Genomic DNA, 22225 nt, shown 5'->3' with positions numbered 1-22225 from the left:
TTTCTTCTTTCACCTTGATTAGAAGGCTCCTTAGCAATATTGCATGTAATATAAATATATAATTATATTATCATATTATTATTATTAGTTGTTGTTGTTCATTCGTTCAGTCGTCTCCGACTCTTCGTGACCTCATGGACCAGCCCACGCCAGAGCTCCCTGTCGGCCGTCACCACCCCCAACTCCTTCAAGGTCAGTACAGTCACTTCAAGGATGCCATCCATCCATCTTGCCCTTGGTCGGCCCTCTTCCTTTTACCTTCCACTTTCCCCAGCAGTAGTAGTAGTAGTAGTAGTAGTAGTAGTAGTAGTAGTAGTAGTATATTGCATTACAGTATGAGAAGATATGGTTGTGGCCATCGCAGTGAGGCGGCCTCACCGGCAGATGGCGCTCCAACCTGATCTTTCAAAGCAAGCAGTCTCACAAACATTCTTGAAACTATAGACAGATGGCGTAAGACTAGTCATCACGGGAGCATAAATAGACTCTTCCCGCGAAGTTAGTGGCACTCTTTACTCTCAATCTCTCTATGGTCAAACGACCTTCCCCGTCCCCGGATGTTGAGGGACATATAGTAAGCCTCGCCTCACTCTCTCAAGGAGCGACGCTGATTGGCCGGCCATACCCGGCGGAGTTATGCGATTGGCTGTTCGACGAGACGGTGTTCTAAGAGGAAAAATGAGCTGGCGGCTGCTGAGGTGAAGGAGAAAGGAGCCGCGCCGGGTGAGTGGTAGCGGGAAAAGGCCGGTTTCATGCCATGGAACTGCCAGTTGGGCCTGGCGAGAAGACTCCTCAGGAAGGCGAGGAAGCGAAGGCCTTGTGGGGGTTCCCCGTGACCGGCTTGGGGCGAGACAAGGGAAACGTTAGCCGCCTGAAGCCGAAGACACGCGGTCACGCCGCCAGAGAGGCCTATGTGGTGCTGCAGCCTCCGCCCTCAAGTTACATCTCCACTGTGGAATTGAGACAGTTTGACACCACTTCAGTTGCCATTGGAGTTATAGTCTGGTGAGGCACTATCGCTCTTTGAGAGAGGAGACCTTGTAGAACTGCAGCTCCCAGGATTCTGATACCATTGAGCCATGGTAGTTTAAGTGGTGACAAACCGCATTAATTCCACAGTGGAGATGCACCCTTGGCCTCTGGACCGCCTTGTGAACATCTGTTGCTTTTCCTTTTGCAATTAAGTTTTGTTGTAAGGTAGGCCACAGTCCTAGAAAATGTCTGACAACAATCTAAAGCAGACCTGAGCAAACTTGGGCCCTCCAGGTGCTTTGGACTTCAACTCCCACAATTCCTAACAGCCGGTAGGCTGTTAGGAATTGTGGGAGTTGAAGTCCAAAGCACCTGGAGGGCCCAAGTTTGCTCAGGCCAATCTAAATTCATCTGTTTGTCTCCAACAATATAGACCTGACCCACTGCATCGCTTTGGAAATGCTGAGTTCCATGGGTCTGCTCTAGTTGGGACTATCACTAGAATTCAATGTAGAAATCTATGAGAGACAGTTCCTCTGAGCATGTGCAGCACCCTCCTGAATACAGTGCAGGCAGTCCCTGAATTACAAACATCTGAGAGCAGTATGTGTGAAAAAGATTTTGGAGTTCTCATGGACAACAAGTTGAACATGAGCCAACAATGTCATGTGGCAGCAAAAAAAAATCCAATGGGATTTTGACCTGCATCAATAGGAGCATAGTGTCTAGATCTAGGGAAGTAATGCTACCCCTCTATTCTGCCTTGGTTAGACCACACCTGGAATATTGTGTCCAATTCTGGGCACCGCAATTGAAGAGAGATGTTGACAAGCTGGAATGTGTCCAGAGGAGGGCGACTAAAACGATCAAGGGTCTGGAGAACAAGCCCTATGAGGAGCAGCTTAAGGAGCTAGGCATGTTTAGCCTGAAGAAGAGAAGGCTGAGAGGAGATATGATAGCCATGTATAAATATGTGAGAGGAAGTCACAGGGAGGAGGGAGCAAGCTTGTTTTCTGCTTCCTTGGAGACTAGCACGTGGAACAATGGCTTCAAACTACAAGAAAGGAGATTCCATCTGAACGTGAGGAAGAACTTCCTGACTGTGAGAGCCGTTCAGCAGTGGAACTCTCTGCCCCGGAGTGTGGTGAAGGCTCCTTCTTTGGAGGTTTTTAAACAGAGGCTAGATGGCCATCTGTCAGAGGTCCTTTGAATGCAATATTCCTTCTTCTTGGCAGGGAGTTGGACAGGGGGTCTCTTCCAACTCTTATGATTCTATGACTTACAAGTGACTTCTAGTTAAGAACGGATAAGACAACAGGAAGTGAGCAAAATCTACCCCTCAAAAGGGAAACTCATTCCTGAAAGAGTTATCAAAGGGAAAAGGTGTAATCAATATAGAGTTTAAAGATAACATGTTTAAGATAGGTGTTTGGAGTATGAGTATATTTCCCCATCACAGGTTGAAACAAAAGGACAAGGCTCCCCACTGTCACAAAATGCACTTTGCCCCTTCATGTTGTTCCATTTCCCCCCTTGTGTTTACATTAATTTCTCTACTAATCTGCCTGCTAGTTGTAGATGCATTTGTTGAGGATGGTTCTGTTTCTTGAATTGACGCATATCCTTTCCTACAAACCTGCTTTCCACCATACAGTCCCTGAGTTACAAATATCCAACTTATAAATAACTCATAGTTAAGAATGAGGGTAAGACAGCAAGAAGTGAGAGAAATCTATCCCTAGGTAGGGGAATTTACTCCTGGAAGGAAAGGGGGAAAGGGGTCTCCACTGAAGCTTTCTCACCAATCCTTGTTTCCACAACAAATCAATTTTTTTTCAAAATGCAAGTATCACAGGGCAGAAAGGAAGGTGAGATCTTCTGACAGCGAAACAAACACCACAGATGTGTTAACCCTACCCTGTGCTATCCAAAATTAGATAGATAGATGGCTGGATACACTTTAAAATGTACCTGTTCTGACTTACATACAAATTTAACTTAAGAACAAATTTACAGAATCTATCTTGCTTGTAACTTGGGTACTGCCTGTATTGAAAACCGCAATAAAGGGGGAGGGGTGCAGTATACATTAAAGTATTGACAAATTCGACACATCCAGGAGACAAATAAATACAGCGGGCACTTGGTATTTACTGGGGTTTTGTTTCAGAATACCTCATGGACACCAAAATCCATCGATGCTCAAGTTCCATTATATACAATGACATAGTAAAATGATGTCCTTTATATCAGTATATAAAAGGATAAAATAAAATAAAAAATTAGGAATTTGGGGAAGGGGAATATTTGGGAGGAAATATTGAAGTTGTGGATGCAGACTTTATGGATACAGAGTGCTGACTGTTATTTTACTCCACATCCCATATCACAGGCCCCATCTACTCTGCGATATAATGCAGTTTCATAATGTAAACTGAATTGTACGAGTCTGCATTGTCATATAATGCCATTCAATGCAGTTAAACGGCATTATGAATCTGCATTATATGGCAGTGGAGATGGGGCCTAAAATAGGTAACTGCTCACCATAGGCAAAAAGGTTTCTTTTGCAGTAAAACCTAAACCTTGGTTGGGTTACAAGGTATGTCTTGCTCTTTGGCAGCTCTATTTTTTAAAAAAGGTCAAAATGTTCAATCAATCACATAGTGTGCTAACAAACATGCAAATGGACAATAAACAGTTTTAACAGGTAATTTAAAAGAAGTAACTTCATGTGTTTTTGTCTATCAGTTGGGACTACACTAGGTGACATCTGTTTGTTTTTCTGTGTCAGAAACATTGGCTTGTACTTCCAGTGAGGCAGTGGCTAACCTTGAGTGTCTGTTTGTTCCTTCAGTCGTTGCTCTTTCTCCTGCTGGCACTTTCAAATCTGTGCCAGTTCTGTGGGTAAAGTTGTAAACATAATGAGATGAGGAGTGCAAGGTATGCTAACGCTTTATAGGGTTTCTTCTGTAGCATGGAGATATGGAAACTGTTGCCCCATTCGGCTGTTTATGTTTTAGCGGAGGGAAACAGAAACTTCTATTGAGCAAAGTTAATCCTTCCTTTAGAAGCTTGAACTTGAAAGGTCACAGAAATTCAAAATGGCCTTCTCTATATTCACTCACTTTATTTCTTAATTCACTCTATATGTCAGTAAGACCAGGTAATGGTTTCCTTCTTCAGTGTTAAGAGCAGGCTACTAGTATCGAGAGAATAGTACTGTGCTCCTGCTCTTGTGGAACTTGTTTATGTGACTTGAATTACATGTAAGTTGAAATGCTTGAGGAACTGAAATGGTTGCTTTGTCAGCTGACAGGCATTTTGAGAAGAATGTTTAGAGATATGAAAAGTAATGACATGTAGTTCTGTGAGTACACATGAGTTCTATGTTCTCTCAAAGTTCAGACAGCACTTTTGGTGAAACACTATAGTTCAGTAGTAGAGTCCTGCTTTACATACTAAAAGGCTCACCTTAAATCCATGGCACTTGCAGGAAAAAAGGATCAGGTGTGTTGTGGCAACCAATTGTTCCACAAATGAAAATGCTCAGCATAGTTTTAAAACTATAGATTAGGCACAGGATTACTGAAATATATTTATAAGCCTTACATCTTTATCACAGCAGAATTACAGAATTTTAAAATATTCCATTATGATTTTCAGAATGGATTTTTAAAATATATGGTTATAGACATCCAGCCTGAAAATAAGCTTTGCCAGACTAAATAGCACTTCAAAAGAATGGGGTGTGGGGGGTGTGGATGGGCATGTCTATACATGCCATTTTATAATGTTTCAGCAAAGTAGAATTCAGGATGTGTTGAGCTGATAATTTTGAATACATATCCTCCAGTTCTATGTAGTTTTTTTTGTTTCATTCAGCCACCATTAAGTAATATCAAAAACTAGTAAAAAATTGAGAACTCCAGTGTGCCTTTTAGACAGGGTGAGCACTGCCCATTCCTTTTTTGTCTCCAAAGGAAGGACTCCTGGAACAGCTTCCCTGGGGATGGGGTTTTTTGTTGTTGTTTTTTACCCCTTTTAAGGGGACTTTATTTGCTGCAGCAGACTTTCCCATACTGTTTGCCATCTATGAACTACAAGGTACCTACATTTATGACAAACTATTTATTTATTTATTTTACGGCATTTATATACCATCTTTCTCAGCCCAAAGGCAACTCATAAACTATATTGTGTTTACATGCCACCTCAGAAATACAGGTGCTGCAAAATTATGTATAAATCATGCTGCTGAGACTGCAGGCTTACAATTTAACAGGAAAATACTCAGAACAGGGAAAATATTTCATTTTTCTGAGAGACTGTAACAGTTATATTATACTTACAAACCAATTCATGACCATCCTTTGAGTATGATCCTTCTTGGATAATTTTATAATTGCTTCTCTCCTCTTTTTGATATTTGTATAAGCAGAAAAAAATCACTTCCCATGTGTAATTGGTTTAAGTCAGTGTTGGGCAACATAGATTGTATGTGTCCTGCTTTTCGTTCTTGTGATTTTGGATGCCATCCTGCTTGACAGTGTGGATGCAGTCCCACCATACATTATGATTTTCTTTTCTCATATTTTCTTAAAACAATCTTCAACTTGGAGCTCTCCAGTTGCTATTGGTCTTCAACTTTATCCTCACCTCCTGTTTATGTTAACTAGTACTGATGGGTTGCAGTCTGACAACATAGGATCAGACTGCTAAAATACAGTGTATGTGAAACAAGCACCTTGTATTTAAGGAAAATTGTGCTCCCAGATGTCTTCTAGAATAGCAAGTCCGCTTTTAAGAGCCGCCTCAAACTAGGCTCCTGCGGGAGCAAACCTTGCCAGCACGTCCCTGACGTCATGAGGCTGCGCCTCTCGCCCCACCCCTTTCTCCGTGCCAGAGTGGTTTTTCCTTTGCTAGGGCAGCATTGCCAGCATACTCTCTCAGTTGGCCGAATTCAACTTAGAGAATATGCTGGCAATGCTGCCCTAGCAAAGGAAAAACCACTCTGGCACGGAGAAAGGGGTGGAGAAAGGGGCGGGACGAGAGGCGGAGTCTCATGACGTCAGGGACGTGCTGGCAAGGTTTGCTCCCGCAGGAGCCTAGTTTGCGACTGGTCTTAGAAGAGACCTGTGCTTCTCACTTGCTTTACTTTAAAGGGGGAAAGGTTAGCTTTTGGTGATATATAATGATAGATTATTAGCATTTTTTTCTTTTAGAATTGTGTAGCAAAATGCAGTGTGGCATTTTTAATTAAAGGCAGCTTTGTAGCAAAACTGACAAAGATGCCATCTTCAAGGGCACTTTGGAGAGGCTTCCACATCACTTAAATGTGTTTTATTCTGTAAATGGTCCTCCATGACATTTACGGAACAAATTCACCTTGTTTTCAACTGTCTCTATCACCTGGGGAGGTCCAGGAGAGGGGTTGCATTATTTGCAGGAAATGTTGAAGTCATTATTAGTGTTAAGTATTTGTTCTTTGAAATGGTTTCTTCATGATTTCAGGGAGTTTCATATAAATATTCTTGTTTATAAATGTTTTTTCCCAGTGTGACTATGGAACATCTGCATCCCAGCAAACTACGGTGGTTCACTTACAAGTTTGAAAAGGCTCTCTATTGTTCTAGATGATCTACTGGATGACGTACCTGTTTAGAGTAATGTTAGAACAAGTTGGGTTGACTATGGACTCGGTAAGTGTGATGCACATAGTGAAATATTTACATAACTGAAAGCATTTACATAACTGAAAGCATGAGCTTCTCAACTCATTGAGGCAAAAAAAATTCAAAAACTATTTGGTACTCGGATACCATTGAAACCTGTGATTTAAATTAGAAGTGGGAATCATGTGCCTCTCAGGATATTTTTATAGTGATAAAAACAGAATTTAAGACATTGTGTTTCCCAAAAACTATTTGTTAAAACTATGTGAAAGGCAGATCTTTTAATGAAATTATGTACAGATTATTACAATTCTCAGTTGTTCTTTCCCATTCTTAGGTTTTTTATGGTAGAAAGAAATAAAAGAAGAAATAAAATATTTTTCTTTGTTTGACTAGTTCTAATTATTTCTTCTGATCATTGCCTACTCCTCATAAATTAGTAAAACCAAATTGTGTGAACTGAAGACATTTGTTCCTGTTCACATGATCCTTACAGTTTAAGATCTTGTAGCTCCCTTTGTAACACTTTTTTTAATATCAAAATTGTAATGGTAATGATCTATTACAGGATACTTAGAATACAAAATAAATCCTATTTCTTCAGTGCGTCTACTGTAGTTGAAATTAGCAATTTCACTAAGGCATTCTTCAGAATGGTAATTCTGCCTACACTGAGGGAGGCACTACCCTGTCTCTGTCTCTATCCAGACTTGGTTGTAGTCGCATAGCATATTATAACTGTGGTCTTGTGTCCACTTGTGAATGTCGGTATATTGCACTTGGCCATTGTTAAAGCATATGTGTCCCTTAGTTACGTAAGCTTGAAGTGCAGTTTGAAACATGTTTATTAGCACCGAGTAATTCTACATTTACTGGGCTTTATTTCCAGGAAACTGTTTATCATTCATTTGATTTGCATAAATGCTTAAACAAATTATATTTTGTATAAAACTGAGCAAATGGCCTCTCTCTATAATAAAATATTTTCCACCTTTTCAGCTTTGGTCAAGTAAGCCTTATGGCCCAAATAGAAGTATTGTACGGAAAATAGGCACCAACCTCTCACTGATACAGTGCCCAAGGGTTCAGTTTCAGGTAAGAAATTTAACTTTTGTTGTTGTTCTGATTGGAGTAATTGATTAATCTGGTCTAGGAATTTGAAGCATCTGTGAATTTGAAGGCAGTGCCAAATACCTCTCAAGTGACAAATGTTATTGTTTATTCTAATAACAAACTCGAGTAAGTTTGCTTCAATTTAGAAGCAAAACACACGCACACATACACCAAAAAAAATAAGGCAATTGTTTCCATATATCAGGAGATTTCCCAGATTAGGACAATGTTTGTGAACATGTCTGGCAAACAAAACTGAGAAGAATTAGCCTCCAGAATGTACGATAGGTATATCTCAGTTAACAAAGAAGTGTCCTGGAGATTACTTTAACAGAAAAATTAATACTAAAGGTAGAAATAGCACAGAAAGGAGTAGATTTTTTTTCTCTGGGAGAAAAAAGAACAGTCTGTTTCAACAAACTTTATATTGAAAAGTAACTGTGTACACACAGTACATACTCATGTATAAGGTAAGGATCACTCTGCATAGAAGTAAAAGTACTAATGTTGCCTTATGGCCAGCAGCCCCTGAATGCCATCATTTTCCCACCCAAGTGTTCAAAAATGGCAGAAGTAGCACCATGGCAGAGAGAGTAGAGTTAGTGTTTCTTTTGGGTTCTCGCAAGACAGACTAAGCTTTTGACACTACTTGGAAAATATGATGGCTCCCTTTTTTGGTGAGGATTAATTATTTTTGATAGTATTATTAAATATCTGCTGAGCTTACCCAGTAAATACACAGATCTTTGTCTGCAACATTCACTTGATAGGTCAATATCACTAGATTTTCTGATGTACTTCTAGTACAAGTTTTCACTCAGAATGAAGAATTTTTGGCCTGTAATTTCCAATAGTACTAGTTGGTAAAGTAAAAAAAATGTTGTAGTCTAAAGCATCTGAAGGGAAAAATTCCTCACTTCAGTCTGTACTTCACAAGGGAATTGGCAGCCTGTATAAAGAAAACTGTGCATATTACAGAAAATTGATGCTGTGTTTTTATTTGTTTCTAAGACACTTGCTGTCCAAATATTCTGCATGCATTTTGTGTAGCTTTTTGTAGAATAACTTATATGGAGTACTTTATTGCAATTGTTTTTCTGCGTGCTTGTCTCTAATAAAATCAGAATTTGGCAGAATCTGGGAGCATTATTTTGTCTGCAATCCAAGTAGCAACTTTTATGTTTGATTAGGGCTTGATATGTGGAATGAGTACACGAAGAACTGGAAATCCTAATGAATCATTCATTGTATGTCAAGATCCCATTATTTTCTGTGAAGCTTTGAAGAATAGAGTTGAGTAATGGTTTAATAACTTGGGCTTCTTGGACTGAACAAAGTATAAATATGTATGATACATATATTGCTGCCAAAATCTTCTATACACTCAAAGAAGACAACTGCATATAATAGTTTTGGTGAGACTTACTTCTAGGTAAAGGAGTATCGTCTCGGCCACTAAAAAGCTACCATATGCTTCAACTCTATGCCCAGAAGAATTAAACAAAGAGTAATAGTAATTGGAGGATTTCTATACATCCCTCCTAAATGTATCCTACACCAGGGATGGGAATCAAGCATGGAACAAAACAGTAAAAAAAAAAAAAAAAGCGAATGACAGCGCCACTTTGTAGAAGATGGCAGTATTTTTCTGTTTAAAGGGCAGGTGAATGCACTTGACATACATATTCTAAATAAAACTGTCTCAGAGGTTTTTTTAAAGGTATTATAAAATAATGGATACGTTCTTCAACATAAAATTCAGGATTATGTTTGAAATCTTAATTATTTTGTGAAACACTTCTCCCTATGAGTTAGGTTATTTCCACAGTATTTGCAAATTGTGGGTGCTACTGATCATCCAAAGATCTGATTTTACATGTTCTTGCTCTTTTGCTCTGTATTGATGGCAGTTTTAAAGAACTGTTTCCTTTTAATGCTATACAGGCAGTTCTGAAGTGATGGTTAATTTATGTGATTTTACAATAAACCTCATTCTTCAGATTTGAAAGTGGGATGGAGAAAATCTTTCAGTGAAGACTACATTAGACATTAATTTATTTATTTATTTTTATTTATTTGATACACTTGTATACCGCTAATATCTCAGCCTGTGCGGCGACTCATTGCGGTTTACAATTAATTCAATGTTTCTATTGTGCTCATATGACAGTAGCACTTAATTTTACTGGAACCATGTGGGTTGTAACAATTGACTTTGCGGGGAATAATGCATTCAAGAAACAAGTCACAAATTTAAAGCTTAATTTGTAATGCACATTCAGATCAGCTTAGTCGTATGGTGCATGATTTGTTAAAGTAATCATTCCATTCTTTTACTAAGGTTAAAGAATATTTCTTTGTTGGTTCATATGTCTTCATACCTACTTGTTTCACTGTTTCCAATCTTTGGTGAAATATCAGTGAGGTTTTTTAAAAACGTATTTGGCTAAACAAAGGCCTTTTAATAAAAAGATAAGAGAGGACGGTTCTCTTTGTAAAGGTGATAGGCAGAAATAGCGGAAGGGGTTCATTTCAGCTTGCTTTTTGAACTTGCTTCCATCCTAAGAGCAAAAGAACGTTTGTAAACCCATAAAGACATTTCTAACAAAGAAGGAAGGGCAAGAGCAGCAAGCAGGCAAGTATGATATGGAGGTATTGCTTACTTGCCACCTAAAATAATGGAGCCCCCAGTGGTGCAGTGGTTTAAACTCTTGTGCTGACTGTCAGCTCCAGCTCCTCATGCAGGGACATGAGAGAAGCCTCCCACAGGATGGTAGAACTTCTGGGCATCCCCTGTGCAACGTCCTTGCAGATGGACAATTCTCTCACACCAGAAGCGACTTGCAGTTTCTCAAGTCACTCCTGACACGAAAAACAAAGCAAACTTAAAATAATGTATTTTTCAGACCATAATGGTTTTCATTCCCTTTTCTGAGTAGAACAGAACAATAGTTTAATGTGGCACACAGTAAGAGAATCAATTTTTGGTGCTCTCTACAAGCTCAGATATGTATTGACTGTTCTCTTTAGTTTCTCTTTGTACTGAAACTTTCTATAGCGCTGTCTTTCCATTTTCTCTTTTTCGTTAGCTTTAACTATTGTATCAAAGGATCATGCACTGAACTTGCTGTAAGTCAGTTTTGTCTTTTCTCTTTAAACTTGTTCACACTATTAATGCATGTGTGTGCTTAAACCTAATTGCTTTTGAGAATTGTAGATTGAATAAACATCTTCAGCCATAATTGTCTTACTTATGTAATTGTTTGTTTGCTCTTCTTATTTTTCTTCTTTAGTTTATATAACAAGTTGAAGATGTGCAGGAACAAGTTTGCTAGTCTTTGTTCTTCTGTTGTGGGGAAAAAAGAATGTCAGCCCACTCTCACGCACAGATTTCCTAGAAATAAAGCCTCTGCATATGCTGGGACTGGGCACAGGTTTATGGTGCATGAGACTGGAAAGTCAAAGTACAATTAGGGCAAGATAAAAGATGGAAGGTGTTAAGGATGCTTCTCAAGTGCTGTGGGTGCTACTTTTGGCATAGTGCTTGCACAAGCCTATCATTCAAGTATAATTGCCTGTCAGAATTGAGGGCCTCACAAAATGCAGATACAGGGTTTGAGTTTGTGCTTTAGTATATCTACCTCAAAATATTAGATTGATCCAAAAATGACATTCTTCACAATTAGTTGGTTTCATATCATGGTTAAAGATTAATTATAGTTTCTTTCTCTTTTTTTAAACTCAGTAAATAGCTAGTCTTTACTCTTCTTTTTCCTATATTTCTATAACTATTATGTTCTCCTACTTTCTCTGTAATGAAAATCTCAATAAAGACTATAAAAAAGATTAATTATAGTTTGTGTGGTATTTTAAATTGCCACACCATAGTGAAACAATTGCTTCATTCATAGAGACTGACATCTAAACAAATAAACAGTTCTGAACAATTCTTTACATTTAGAATACTGAACCATGGTTTATATCCTAAAATCCGATGAGTATAAATTAGTTTGCCATTATGTCTACATAAACATCTAAAGAAAGAATTTAAACCTCTACTTTTTTGCTTATAATTATTATTGTCATCTGTTAATTGTTGTTATTGCTAGAATTGCTGTCTTGTTAATTGATGTTATTGTCCTTTGCTGTTATGTGATGCGGGCATCGAATTGTGCCTCGCTTTTGTAAGCCGCCCTGAGTCCCCCCGGGGGTGAGAAGGGTGGGGTAGAAGCAACTGAAATAAATAAATAATAAATACTTCAACTTGCTTTTGTATCATTCTTCAAAGCCATGTCATAGTAACCCAGCAATTTCTTGAGAGGAAACAATTATTGTAAGAATCATGTAGAATATGTCAGAGCAAGTCTCTGTTTTTCATCTAGGTTCTTAAATCTAAAAGAATTTTTCATAAGTCTACAGCAGGTTTCATGCAGGATTATAAAGACTTCCATAATTCCTAAGCAACAGCATCAACTCCTCAGATATCTGCATGGTGCTTTCTAGTTATCTAGAAAGCATACTTGGGCATCATAATTGATTTACGTAGGCACATCCACCTGATGGCTATGTAGTCTTGTTTGTAGTATAGGTTGCACTATCCTATGGAGTGGTTTAATTCCTTTATTCCTGTTTTGAAATACAGTATTACTAACTAGAACAACTTGAATGGCATTTGGTAAGAAAACACCATGAATTTCTTGTGCAGTTCTATCATGTGCTGAAAAATATATTAGTATGATTTTTTTAATTTGAATTTTCATTTGCTTGAAAATACTGTTTTCAGCACTTTGTTTTCAGATACTTGATAAAATCAGGATATTTGTAATACAACAAGCAAGTTAATAAGTTGAGTGACTCTTCCAATTTACAGTACTTAGTCATTGTAGAGTTTAGTGGCAAATTTTTGCATATATTGCCAGGCATAAAACAGCTGTTTATGAAAGTCTGCATTGTGCTGAAAACTATATTTTTATCTCATTGATTGTGCTCATATGAAAAGTCCTCTTAGCATTTCTGCAATCTTCTTTGAAACCTTGTTCCCTGGTGTGACCTGTATTGTTTATTTCTTTAATAAAAGGAAAGAAATATACTCATAGAAGTAAGGCTATGTGAACCTTAGCTTAGCATAATACAGTATTTTTTCAGAAAGCCCAAGAAGCGGCTCTAATTTTTAATACTATCTACTCTACTTAGCTTACTTCTCAGCATTCAGAAGGCAACCATTTTAAGCAACCAAGAGAAGATGGAGTAATTTCTCTTGCAGATGTAGGATGGGTTGCTGAAGAGGAAGGTGAAGTCAGTACTCGGCTCAGGTATGTTTCTCAAGTCCTTTGTGACCAAGGTGTTTGCCTTAAGACCTCAATAAGTCAGCAAATAATAAACAGATAAGCTATTTACTTAAATGCCAGTGAGTGTTATTAAGGGAAGCATAACATGACAGCTCCATAGATTGTAGAAGACATTCTCAACATTCAGCATCTAGGGCTATTGTAGTGCACAAAAAGCACAATTCAAAGGTAGCATTAGTATTACTTCAGTTACTCTGTGTAGGTGGAATCGCAATATGACTCAAGCCCAGAGGAATGCCTTGGGGTATTTGAGATCCAACTTCAAGTAGGAAGAGTAGGGAATGGCATGCTAGTGGGGTAACTAGGCTTATTCTTCATTCCATTAAGCAAGAAGTGGCTATGGAGACACCCACAGAGATGCTACTCCTCTGTTCTGCCTTTGCACATACCAGCCTGCCACTTTTGTAATGTGTCACAGAATAGGTCTCACTGAAAGTCTATGATCTTACAATGATGATGACAATTGAAATAATTTTTACTGTTGTATGTCACATTTATAGAAAGGTGAAAAACAGTAGTGGCGTCTTAATTTTAATAATCCAATTTTCAGAATTTGTTTTGAAGTGGAAACTGTTGCATTTCAGTCTTGGCAGTTAGAGTTTGGCTTGTGTTCTAACAATTGAGTCTGATCGCCAAATTGACATTTGTTGAATAAGTTGGTTCATTAAGTTTTCAAAACTCAGAACAACCTCCTGCATGTGTTAAAAATCCACTTTTCCCTGGGGTCGAAACTCTTTGAGATTCCTGTTATATGTATACAAATGAGAGCTTTTGTATTAATATATTTCGTGTGCTATGTAGCCATTGTCTTTATTATTTCTTCATACCTCTGGTAATGGACTGGAATGTGTAAATAATAATTCAGTTCAGTTTCTCCTTCTTGTCTTCATGTGTAATTTCTTTGTTCAAAGACTACAACTTGTAAATCACTTATTGTGAGTCCAGGGAGATTGAAATATTCTGCAACTGGTTTTTGGATATTGCCATTTCTAGTGTCACATATGCATGCATTAATCTTATTTAGTGTAATACTGTCCTGGTAGTCCAATGTAGTGTGGAGGGGCATTGCTAGCATAGGGTGGAAATATCACTGTTACTCACAGAATAGATGTCGGGACAACAGCAGTGCAGATTTAACTGACAGTGATCAGGATGTGTCATCTAGATTTGTGGGTGGGTCTTATCCCTGTAGTACCATCCATGTTTTGTATCCTGTTGTAAGTAAGCAGTTTCAAATATGCAGGCTATTTATAGGTCAATAAAGGCTTGCCTCCAAGGACTTGCTATTCTCCAGAATTCAGTAATAGGTTGCATTGCTTCTTAGTGGATTTATGCTAGTAAATACTGGTATTACCCTTGTGTTTCTTGATTACAGATCAGAAATATGGCTCAAATCCGAATCGTTCTGTAAAAATGAAGACTGTTCAGGAAGAGACTCAAATGATCAAATACCAAAAAAGTCACAGGACAAAGAAGACTCCAATAATGCAGTAGCTACAAATGATAAAGCTTTGCAGAAGATTAGTGAATTAGAAAACGAACTTGCTAGTTTAAGAGCACAAATAGCCAAAATTGTAAGCTTGCAGGAAAAACAGAATTTGATGGCAGGTATTGTTCCTCCTTACATTGATAACCAAAATACTTTTATATATCTTATATTTAAATGACTTTCATTCCAGAACATACTATTCATTTGGGTGCAGGGACTTTGTTGTATTATAAATGCTGGCCTCTTAAAAATTGAGTTACAGTAGCCAATTTCTTATCTAACTTTCATGAAATGAGAGGCCTGAATACAGGATGTGTCTTGCTGTTATGTTTTTTCTGACTAAAGTAATTGAAACATAATTTTTGTTTGGTCTTGTTGGTGTGCCTTCATGTCATTTTCCATACGGCAGATGATTTGTTCAGAGAAGGTTTTGCCTTTGCTTTCCTCTGAGGTAGAGAGAGTATGATTTACCCAAGGTCACCCAGTAGGTATTCATGACTGATTAAAAATTCGTACCCTGGTCTTTCCAGAGTTGTAATACAACACTTGAACTGCTAAACCACCCTGGCTGTCAGTATAATCTGTAATCCACACCAATTAGAAATTGGAAAAGTTTTTCAGTTCCAATAGGCCTTAACTAGAATAGTATTTCAATCCATTTGAATATCCTTTGTCTTATAAAATTTGTTTCTTTTAAAGACAGATCTATAAGATGATGAGTATTTATCTCCTGACCAGTGTCAGTTTAATCTGCACTGCTCTGACTGCTTAGTCAGGAAATAATTTGCATAATGTTGACTGGCATGACTGGTGTACAAGCATTTACAGTGGGATGACTTATGTCAACATGTACCTCCAAAACCAGGTCATTGATACACCTCAAGGGATATTCAGCAATCATTTCCCACAGCTTCTTGCACTGGAGAGGTAATAGTGCAAGACTGGAGATTTGACTGGGGTTTACTTTTGAAAAGCGAGTTATTGTTTTCTAAGAAAAAACATTGTGTCTTATTTAAGTCTGCAATGTTGTCACAGCTGGAATAGATTCTGCTGCATCAGCTTATACCTCAACATTGCCGCCGCCGCCACCACCACCACCTCCTCTGCCACCTCCACCACCGTTTCAGCAGAGTACCAATGCCATTGACCTTATTAAGGAGCGCAAAGGGAAAAGAATGAAATCGGGTCAGACTTTACAGGATAGTGAGCCAAAGAAGCCTGAAATACCAAATATGCTAGATATCCTCAAAGATATGAACAATGTAAAGCTGAGATCAGTGAAAAGGTGAATGCATGTTTTCTCTTTCTTTGGCTTAATTGTAGGAATCAATGTAAAATTACATCCAGTTGGAATTTTGCTTATTGGAAGGTACCTGCTCTTTTAAGTAACAGCCTTCACCTCAATATTTTCTGTGATTTCACCAGAGAAAAGGCCTTGAACTGGGGAAAGGACTGTTGCTGCTTCTGCTGCATAACAGATGGGGAATGACATAGTAGATGGACAAAAAATCTGAATGAAACTGATCTGTATGAATCTAATTTTAGTTTTTGTTTTGTTTCCTTATTTTTAAGGCCAGATGAAAGAACAAAAAGAAAAATGGACCCTACTGATCCTGCATCAGTAATAGCTGAAGCTCTTAAGAAAAAATTTGCATATCGATACCGCAATGACAGCTCAAATAAAAATGAAAAACAGACTACAGCCCCTGAAGCCAGGCCAGTAAGTGCTGTGTCCAAATAGGGATTCACTAGAAACAGCATCATTTTAAACTGAGTGGCAAACTTTAGATCCCCTCCTGCACGTTCTTCCTTGAATTATATTAACTTAACCCAGAGTTTGACATCAGGATTTAAAGCTAATTACTGTTTTGTTTTTTGTTTTTTGGGGGGGGGGCGGGGTTTAGAGGAAGGGTGAAGATGTGATGCCTGGACTAGCTTCCAGGCAAAGCTTATCCTGCCTCATGTTTGGGGATGAGGGCACTGTGTAGGCCACTATAAGAACTCTACTTCCAGTTGCCACATCAGCACAAGACAACATGCTTGGAGGATGTTGCCCATCCTCCAATTCTGCAAACAAAATTAGGCTCTCATCAACAAGCATCTGACCATGCCCTGTTTTTGAGTGTGTATTATGCTTGTGAAAGGAAGCGTGCAACTCTCTGCATTGGGATAACAACAGGGAAACAATGTTTCTTGATATTAATTACATGGGATGAAAGCATCCTCCATCTCAGTGATGGTATTGCGGATTATGAGCAGGAGATTTTGCTGTCGGAATTAAAGACCCAACTCTTTTAACAGGCCTATCCAGTCAATTATAACTTGAGAATTTTAACTGCAGTAATTTTAATCTGCATTTTACCTGTGTATATCTGTTATACGTGTTTTAATCGAGTCCGGTTTTATCATGTTGTACCCCGCCTTGAGCCACAAGGAGAGGAGAGTAAATAATAATAATGATGATGATGATGATCATTATTTGGAGGTTTTTAAACAGAGGCTAGGTGGCCTTCTGTCAGGGGTACTTTGAACGCAATATTCCTGCTTCTAGGCAGGGGGTTGGACTGGATGGCCCATGAGGTCTCTTCCAACTCTATGATTCTATGATGATGATGATGATGTTGTAGCGGGTCTATTCAAAATCACTAGAATATGGGTGACATTAAAGCAGACATAGGTATCTGTTGGAAGATTTTAGCCCCTAGGACAGAGCTTTCCAAACTTTACATGTTGGTGACACGCTTTTTAGACACGCCTCTTTTCACAACATGGTAATTCAATTTTACTAGCAACCCAAAAGTTAAACCAACCCCTTATAAGAGTTTCATATTTTTAATGTGTGTGTGTTTCATATAATATTTAATATATGAACAAGAATTGATTTTTTTTCCTTTACACTATGGTTGATTCTTGTATAGTTTCCTCTATGGCCCTTCCATGTGGTTTGTTACAAGCATTATTATCAACAGATTTTATTTTCTTAATAGGAAATTTATCCATTTTAGTGATAATTACTGCAACTCAATCAACCAATTGTGCAAATTATAAACCTTGTTACAGTATCTACATTTGAACGGCACCGGCACTCCACTTCTGTAATGATTAAATCTCTCTGGAGGTTTTTAAATGAAGGCTGAATGGTCACCTAGGGGTGCTTTGATTGTGTGTTCCTATCTGGCTGCAGGGGGTTGGGCTGGATGCCTTTTGGGGGTATCTTCCTCCTCCTTGCTCTCCTCATCATTCCCACTCCCACCTCATAGCTAGGGCGGTTGCAATGGGGCCAAAATGGAGAGCTGAGAACAAGGAGGCTTGGCACTGCCCGAGTGGCTACTGCCACTGTTGCTCTTGCTTCCTCATCCTCCTTCAGAGGCGGCCAACATGTCCCCTCAAAGTGGCTGCCAATGTCAGCCAGATTTCCTGTTTCAATAAACAGGCATCTCCTGAGAGAAACATGGTGAAAATGCCATTATTTCTTTCTTAGAGGCCATTTAGATACAAAGTAAATTAACCCTTGTGTGTTATACTTTGCCCACACCTGGGTGAAAGTCTCCCCATCAGTGTCAAAGTCCATATTCATGAGTGGCTACTGATTTCTCAGGAGATGTCTAATGCAGTCCTCAGAACTACAAACATTTATCCTTAGTTTAGCTTCTCTCGGGAGCATGAGGAGCCAAGTAAAGGTGGTCAATTAGCATACAGAAGCATGCTACATGATAAACCAGTATTTTCAGCAGTTCTTTCTTGTTTTCATGATCAACTAGTGGAAGAACCATATGCAAGAGATCCTTTTGGATTTCATATTTTGCTATAGTATGCAGCAGCTAACTCAACCTGATGATGTAGTTTTTAGGCTGATTTTTTTTTTAAAAAAAAAAACAGCTATAGCCCAAAAGGCACCAGGTTGATATATGACATTATTTTCAGTATGCATTATTTCTTCTAATTCTCTTTTTTTCCCTCACAGTTTGGGCCACACATGCTGAAGTCTACAGGAAAAATGAAGACTCTCATTGACTAGTGAAAAGTATTAAGCAGAAGAAATTTACTACACTTCAAAAGGACTTTTTTGGAAAATCAGTCTTTATATCTGTGAACCTGAACTGAAATGTGCCTCTGGCTTCCACTAGTATTCATTCTAAGGAAAAGCTAAAAGCTCTGGTAAAACAAACATGAAACAATATGTTAAGTTTATGAACACTAATTTATCTATACCAATGTCTTACAAAATGACATCCTTACACTTTTCTAAACACAGTGTCATACTATTTAAATTATAGTTCCAGTGAAGTGGCTGGAATGATCTAAGACAAGTCTTCTGCACTTCATTTTAGCTTCTTGGACTTTTCACTTACAACTGCTCTAGCTATGCTGTTATTCACTATGAGTAAGACAGATTTCAGTATATTATTTATTGCTCATCATTACAGGCTCCAACACTTAGTATGTTTTACCAAGTGAGCTTTTAATGAAGCATCTCCTTGCTTCAAAACAGGCTGCTTTGGCAACATGCTTATAAGCAGTAAAACAGCCAAAGTATAGGATGAATAATTGTGATTTCCTTCCAGAATAGCCATGCTGTTACAAGAGATCTAAAATGCTGCACAATATGCATTAGCAAAATACAGGAAGCTAAGACAAATGGCAGTTTACCAGTTAAGGCAATGTATGTTAAACTTTGCAAAGGTACTTTAAATGAGATGGTAAAGATGACGGTAACACCAGGTTGTATTTTGTTCTTCCATTTATTGTGACAAACCAAGGTGCTACTCAACTCATCCTTCTTGATTTCTTACCAGTTTCATCCAGCACTCTTTCTCCATTGTTGCCAGACGTCAGGAAGGGATTGAGCTCTAATGAGAATGTGAAGAGAGAGAAGGCTATCTACACCCTCTTAGTTTAAAAATCACTTAAGTGTTAGGTAACTTTAGCTCAAATCTGCACATAATACTGTGCCACACTTTGCACCAGAAGATTGTGGCCCTTGTGTTCACTGTTTGTGATATGCAGCATTTCTAGGAGCGGCTAGTTTAAACGGCTGACCAGTATAGTAGGAAAAAAAGATCCAAAAAAGAATTTGGTGTTGGAAGAAGGAAAGTACTGCTTTCAGAACTGATATATTTTCAAAATGCAATTCCTCTCAAAGCCTCCTAGTCTGTACTTTTCAGTATTTGTATTTTAGAAATGTGTTACTTAAATGGCTCAAAGCATGTGGGAAAATATACAGGACATTGCTATAAACATTTAAGTGCTGTAATGTTCCTCAAATATTTTAAGGCATTCATTTTAAAGTGTTTTATAAAAGATGGTTTTATGAACTATTTTCAGTCGGATCATGAAAAAAATAGTTTGTTTATAATCTTGTGACTAATAAAAAGATTTAAGTCAAACACTTGAGTTATTTTCATTTTGAGTTTTAACGCATATCCTTCCCTGACCAATTTGCTTCCATGCAGTTAATACAGGGTTCACTATTAGAGATAACACCCAGGACACCCCATGCAGTCATGCCGGCCACATGACCTTGGAGGTGTCTATGGACAACATCGGCTCTTTGGCTTAGAAATGGAGATGAGCACCACACCCCAGAGTCAGACATGACTGGACTTAATGTCAGGGGACAACCTTTACCTTTTCTTTTTTTTTACCCAGGACTGTGAAGTCAGTTCACCAAACCTTTGACCCTTTCATAACAGGGAAATGTTAATTAATGCAGGTTGAGAGTGCACTTACACTGTACAATTAATGCAGTTTGGAATTTGTAGTTTGGTGAGACAGAGGAGGATAAGACCTTTTAAAATTACAGCTTCCAGTTAAAATGGTGTCAAATTGCATTAATTCTACAATGTAGATGCAGCCTAAGTATCACTTATCTGCAGATGCTGGTTTTAAGATGCAAGTGTATACATAACAGCAAAACATTTTGGAATACTTCGTTTCAGATTTGGCATGCTCAACATATGACATTACTATAATGAAACAACATCAAAAAGGCATAATATCATTATGATATGAATTATTTGGTGCTTAGATAAAACACAGAACATAGAAGATATTGTAAGTATAATATATTTACCACATATTGTTATAATATGCCAGGGTCAGTACAAGGGTCAGTTGAAGTCAGGGTCAGTACATTTCTGCAAACGCCTAACTTTACAGCCCTGGTACCACCTGAAACTCATGTTTTAAGGTTCTTAAGAAATTAGCAAAAAAATGTTGCACAGCTGTCACTCAGACTTTGCAGCAAAGTCATGGAATCTAGCTGTATGGTAACTGAAGAGTTAGGTTTTTCTAATGCCAGTATTGCAAGGATGAAGACATGTGTGGCTCTTCTAATGTCACTGGACTATGACTCCCTTCACTCATCAATAATATGCTGCTTTGAATTGCAGTGTAACAGCCAGAGGACCAAAATCCTCACTAATTTTAAAGGTATTGCAGGTGAGAAGCTTTGACCCAAGGTCAGTTACTGAATGTCTAGCAGTTGCAATTTAACCTCAGGATTGCCTGCCTTGCAGGCACTATATACTTAAGGCCATCTTCAAACCCTACCTATAAAGGCATATGGAGCCATGATATTTCTTGGCTGGTGACTGTTTAGTAAGGTTTTGCTCTGTTTCTCACTATCAGTCTTTCTCATTTTAAATTGCGTAAGAGACACTTCAACTTGTCAAAATGAGATCCTAAAATAGCTATAGGCAATCATAGAAGCCTACACAGTTAAGTAAATGCAGTCAATCATACCGTGCAACTTTAAATTTCTACAGTATGTTAAATATCAAAGTTGTAAGGCTGTCAACAATATACTGAGATGGCTTGTGTCAAATCTAGCTCACAAGGACCCCTTTTATAACAATTCTTTCTTGATGGCAAGTAATAGGTTTTCTTAGAATACACAACATAGTTTTAATGTACAATGGATCGTTTTTTCAGTTAAGCTACTTAACAGGAACTAATAGTTGATATCTGTGGTTCATAAATCAAGAAGACTATGAAGCATACCAATTTGCGATCACAATTACATTCTTTGCTAGCTACTTAAGGCTATGGTAGTCAATTCCCCAATTGCTCCTGCAAGCACATGTGTTCAGCAATTATTAATATGAGGAAAATGGATTAACTTACCTTTTGATATTGACTTTAGGGTTTTAAGAGGCCAGAGCCTGTCTAAAGTTATCCTACCTGAAAAATATTATTAGCTAGTTGGGTGGAATTTTCAATGATCATTTACTTTCTTGGAGCCAAAATTTAAGACGAGTGATTTACTTCAAAAGAGATAAGAAGTTAAAAAGATGTATCAAAAGATTCTGCTTACTATACCAAGATGCAGCATTCCAGATATGGAACAGCTTAAAGTGCGATTTTCTCGAAATGAACCTACGTGAACACACTTAAATTAATAAATTCCAAGGTTTCATGTTGAAGTACTGCTGCATCAAATTCAATTTTGATGCAGCAATGTAACTATACTTTTCTCCTTATTTTGCTATCTATTTTAAGGCACAATTTGCCTTCTATTAGTGTACATTAACACATCCAAAAACATGTCCAGAATTTTTTTGGGAGATATGATTTCTCTAACCTTATTCTCTTAAATTATTACCTGGAAAAGGGGGGGGGGGATTAGA

General features: G+C 38.1%; 1 protein-coding gene across 2 annotated transcripts; it reads left to right on the top strand.

Moving 5' to 3' along the window:
• Positions 1 to 625: 625 nt before the first annotated feature.
• Positions 626 to 19984, top strand: MTFR1 (mitochondrial fission regulator 1). 2 transcript variants are annotated; one of them, XM_060775396.2, is made up of 8 exons: positions 626 to 723; positions 6531 to 6674; positions 7647 to 7742; positions 12954 to 13072; positions 14484 to 14716; positions 15633 to 15882; positions 16170 to 16317; positions 18562 to 19984. In XM_060775396.2, the coding sequence occupies exons 2-8, from the start codon at positions 6609 to 6611 to the stop codon at positions 18613 to 18615; spliced, it is 966 nt and encodes a 321-aa protein (XP_060631379.2). In that variant the 5' UTR covers positions 626 to 723; positions 6531 to 6608; the 3' UTR covers positions 18616 to 19984. The 2 variants fall into 2 exon arrangements, with proteins under 2 accessions (XP_060631379.2, XP_060631378.2); XM_060775395.2 differs by having other exon boundaries at positions 15615 to 15882.
• The last annotated feature ends 2241 nt before the right edge of the window (positions 19985 to 22225 follow it).

Source organism: Anolis sagrei, chromosome 4 (genome assembly GCF_037176765.1).
Source record: "Anolis sagrei isolate rAnoSag1 chromosome 4, rAnoSag1.mat, whole genome shotgun sequence".
In the NCBI taxonomy this organism is placed as follows: Eukaryota; Metazoa; Chordata; class Lepidosauria; order Squamata; family Dactyloidae; genus Anolis; species Anolis sagrei.
Note: the sequence above shows the minus strand (reverse complement) of the source record. Positions and strands in the feature narration are given on the sequence as shown.

What these genes read in the sequence shown, in the direction of transcription:
- MTFR1 (XM_060775395.2), top strand. Translation starts at nt 6,609, where the DNA reads ATGATCTACTGGATGACGTACCTGTTTAGAGTAATGTTAGAACAAGTT. An exon ending in AAGCTGAGATCAGTGAAAAG is followed by an intron (nt 15,883 to 16,169) that starts GTGAATGCATGT and finishes CTTATTTTTAAG; the next exon opens with GCCAGATGAAAGAACAAAAA. An exon ending in CAGCCCCTGAAGCCAGGCCA is followed by an intron (nt 16,318 to 18,561) that starts GTAAGTGCTGTG and finishes TTTCCCTCACAG; the next exon opens with TTTGGGCCACACATGCTGAA.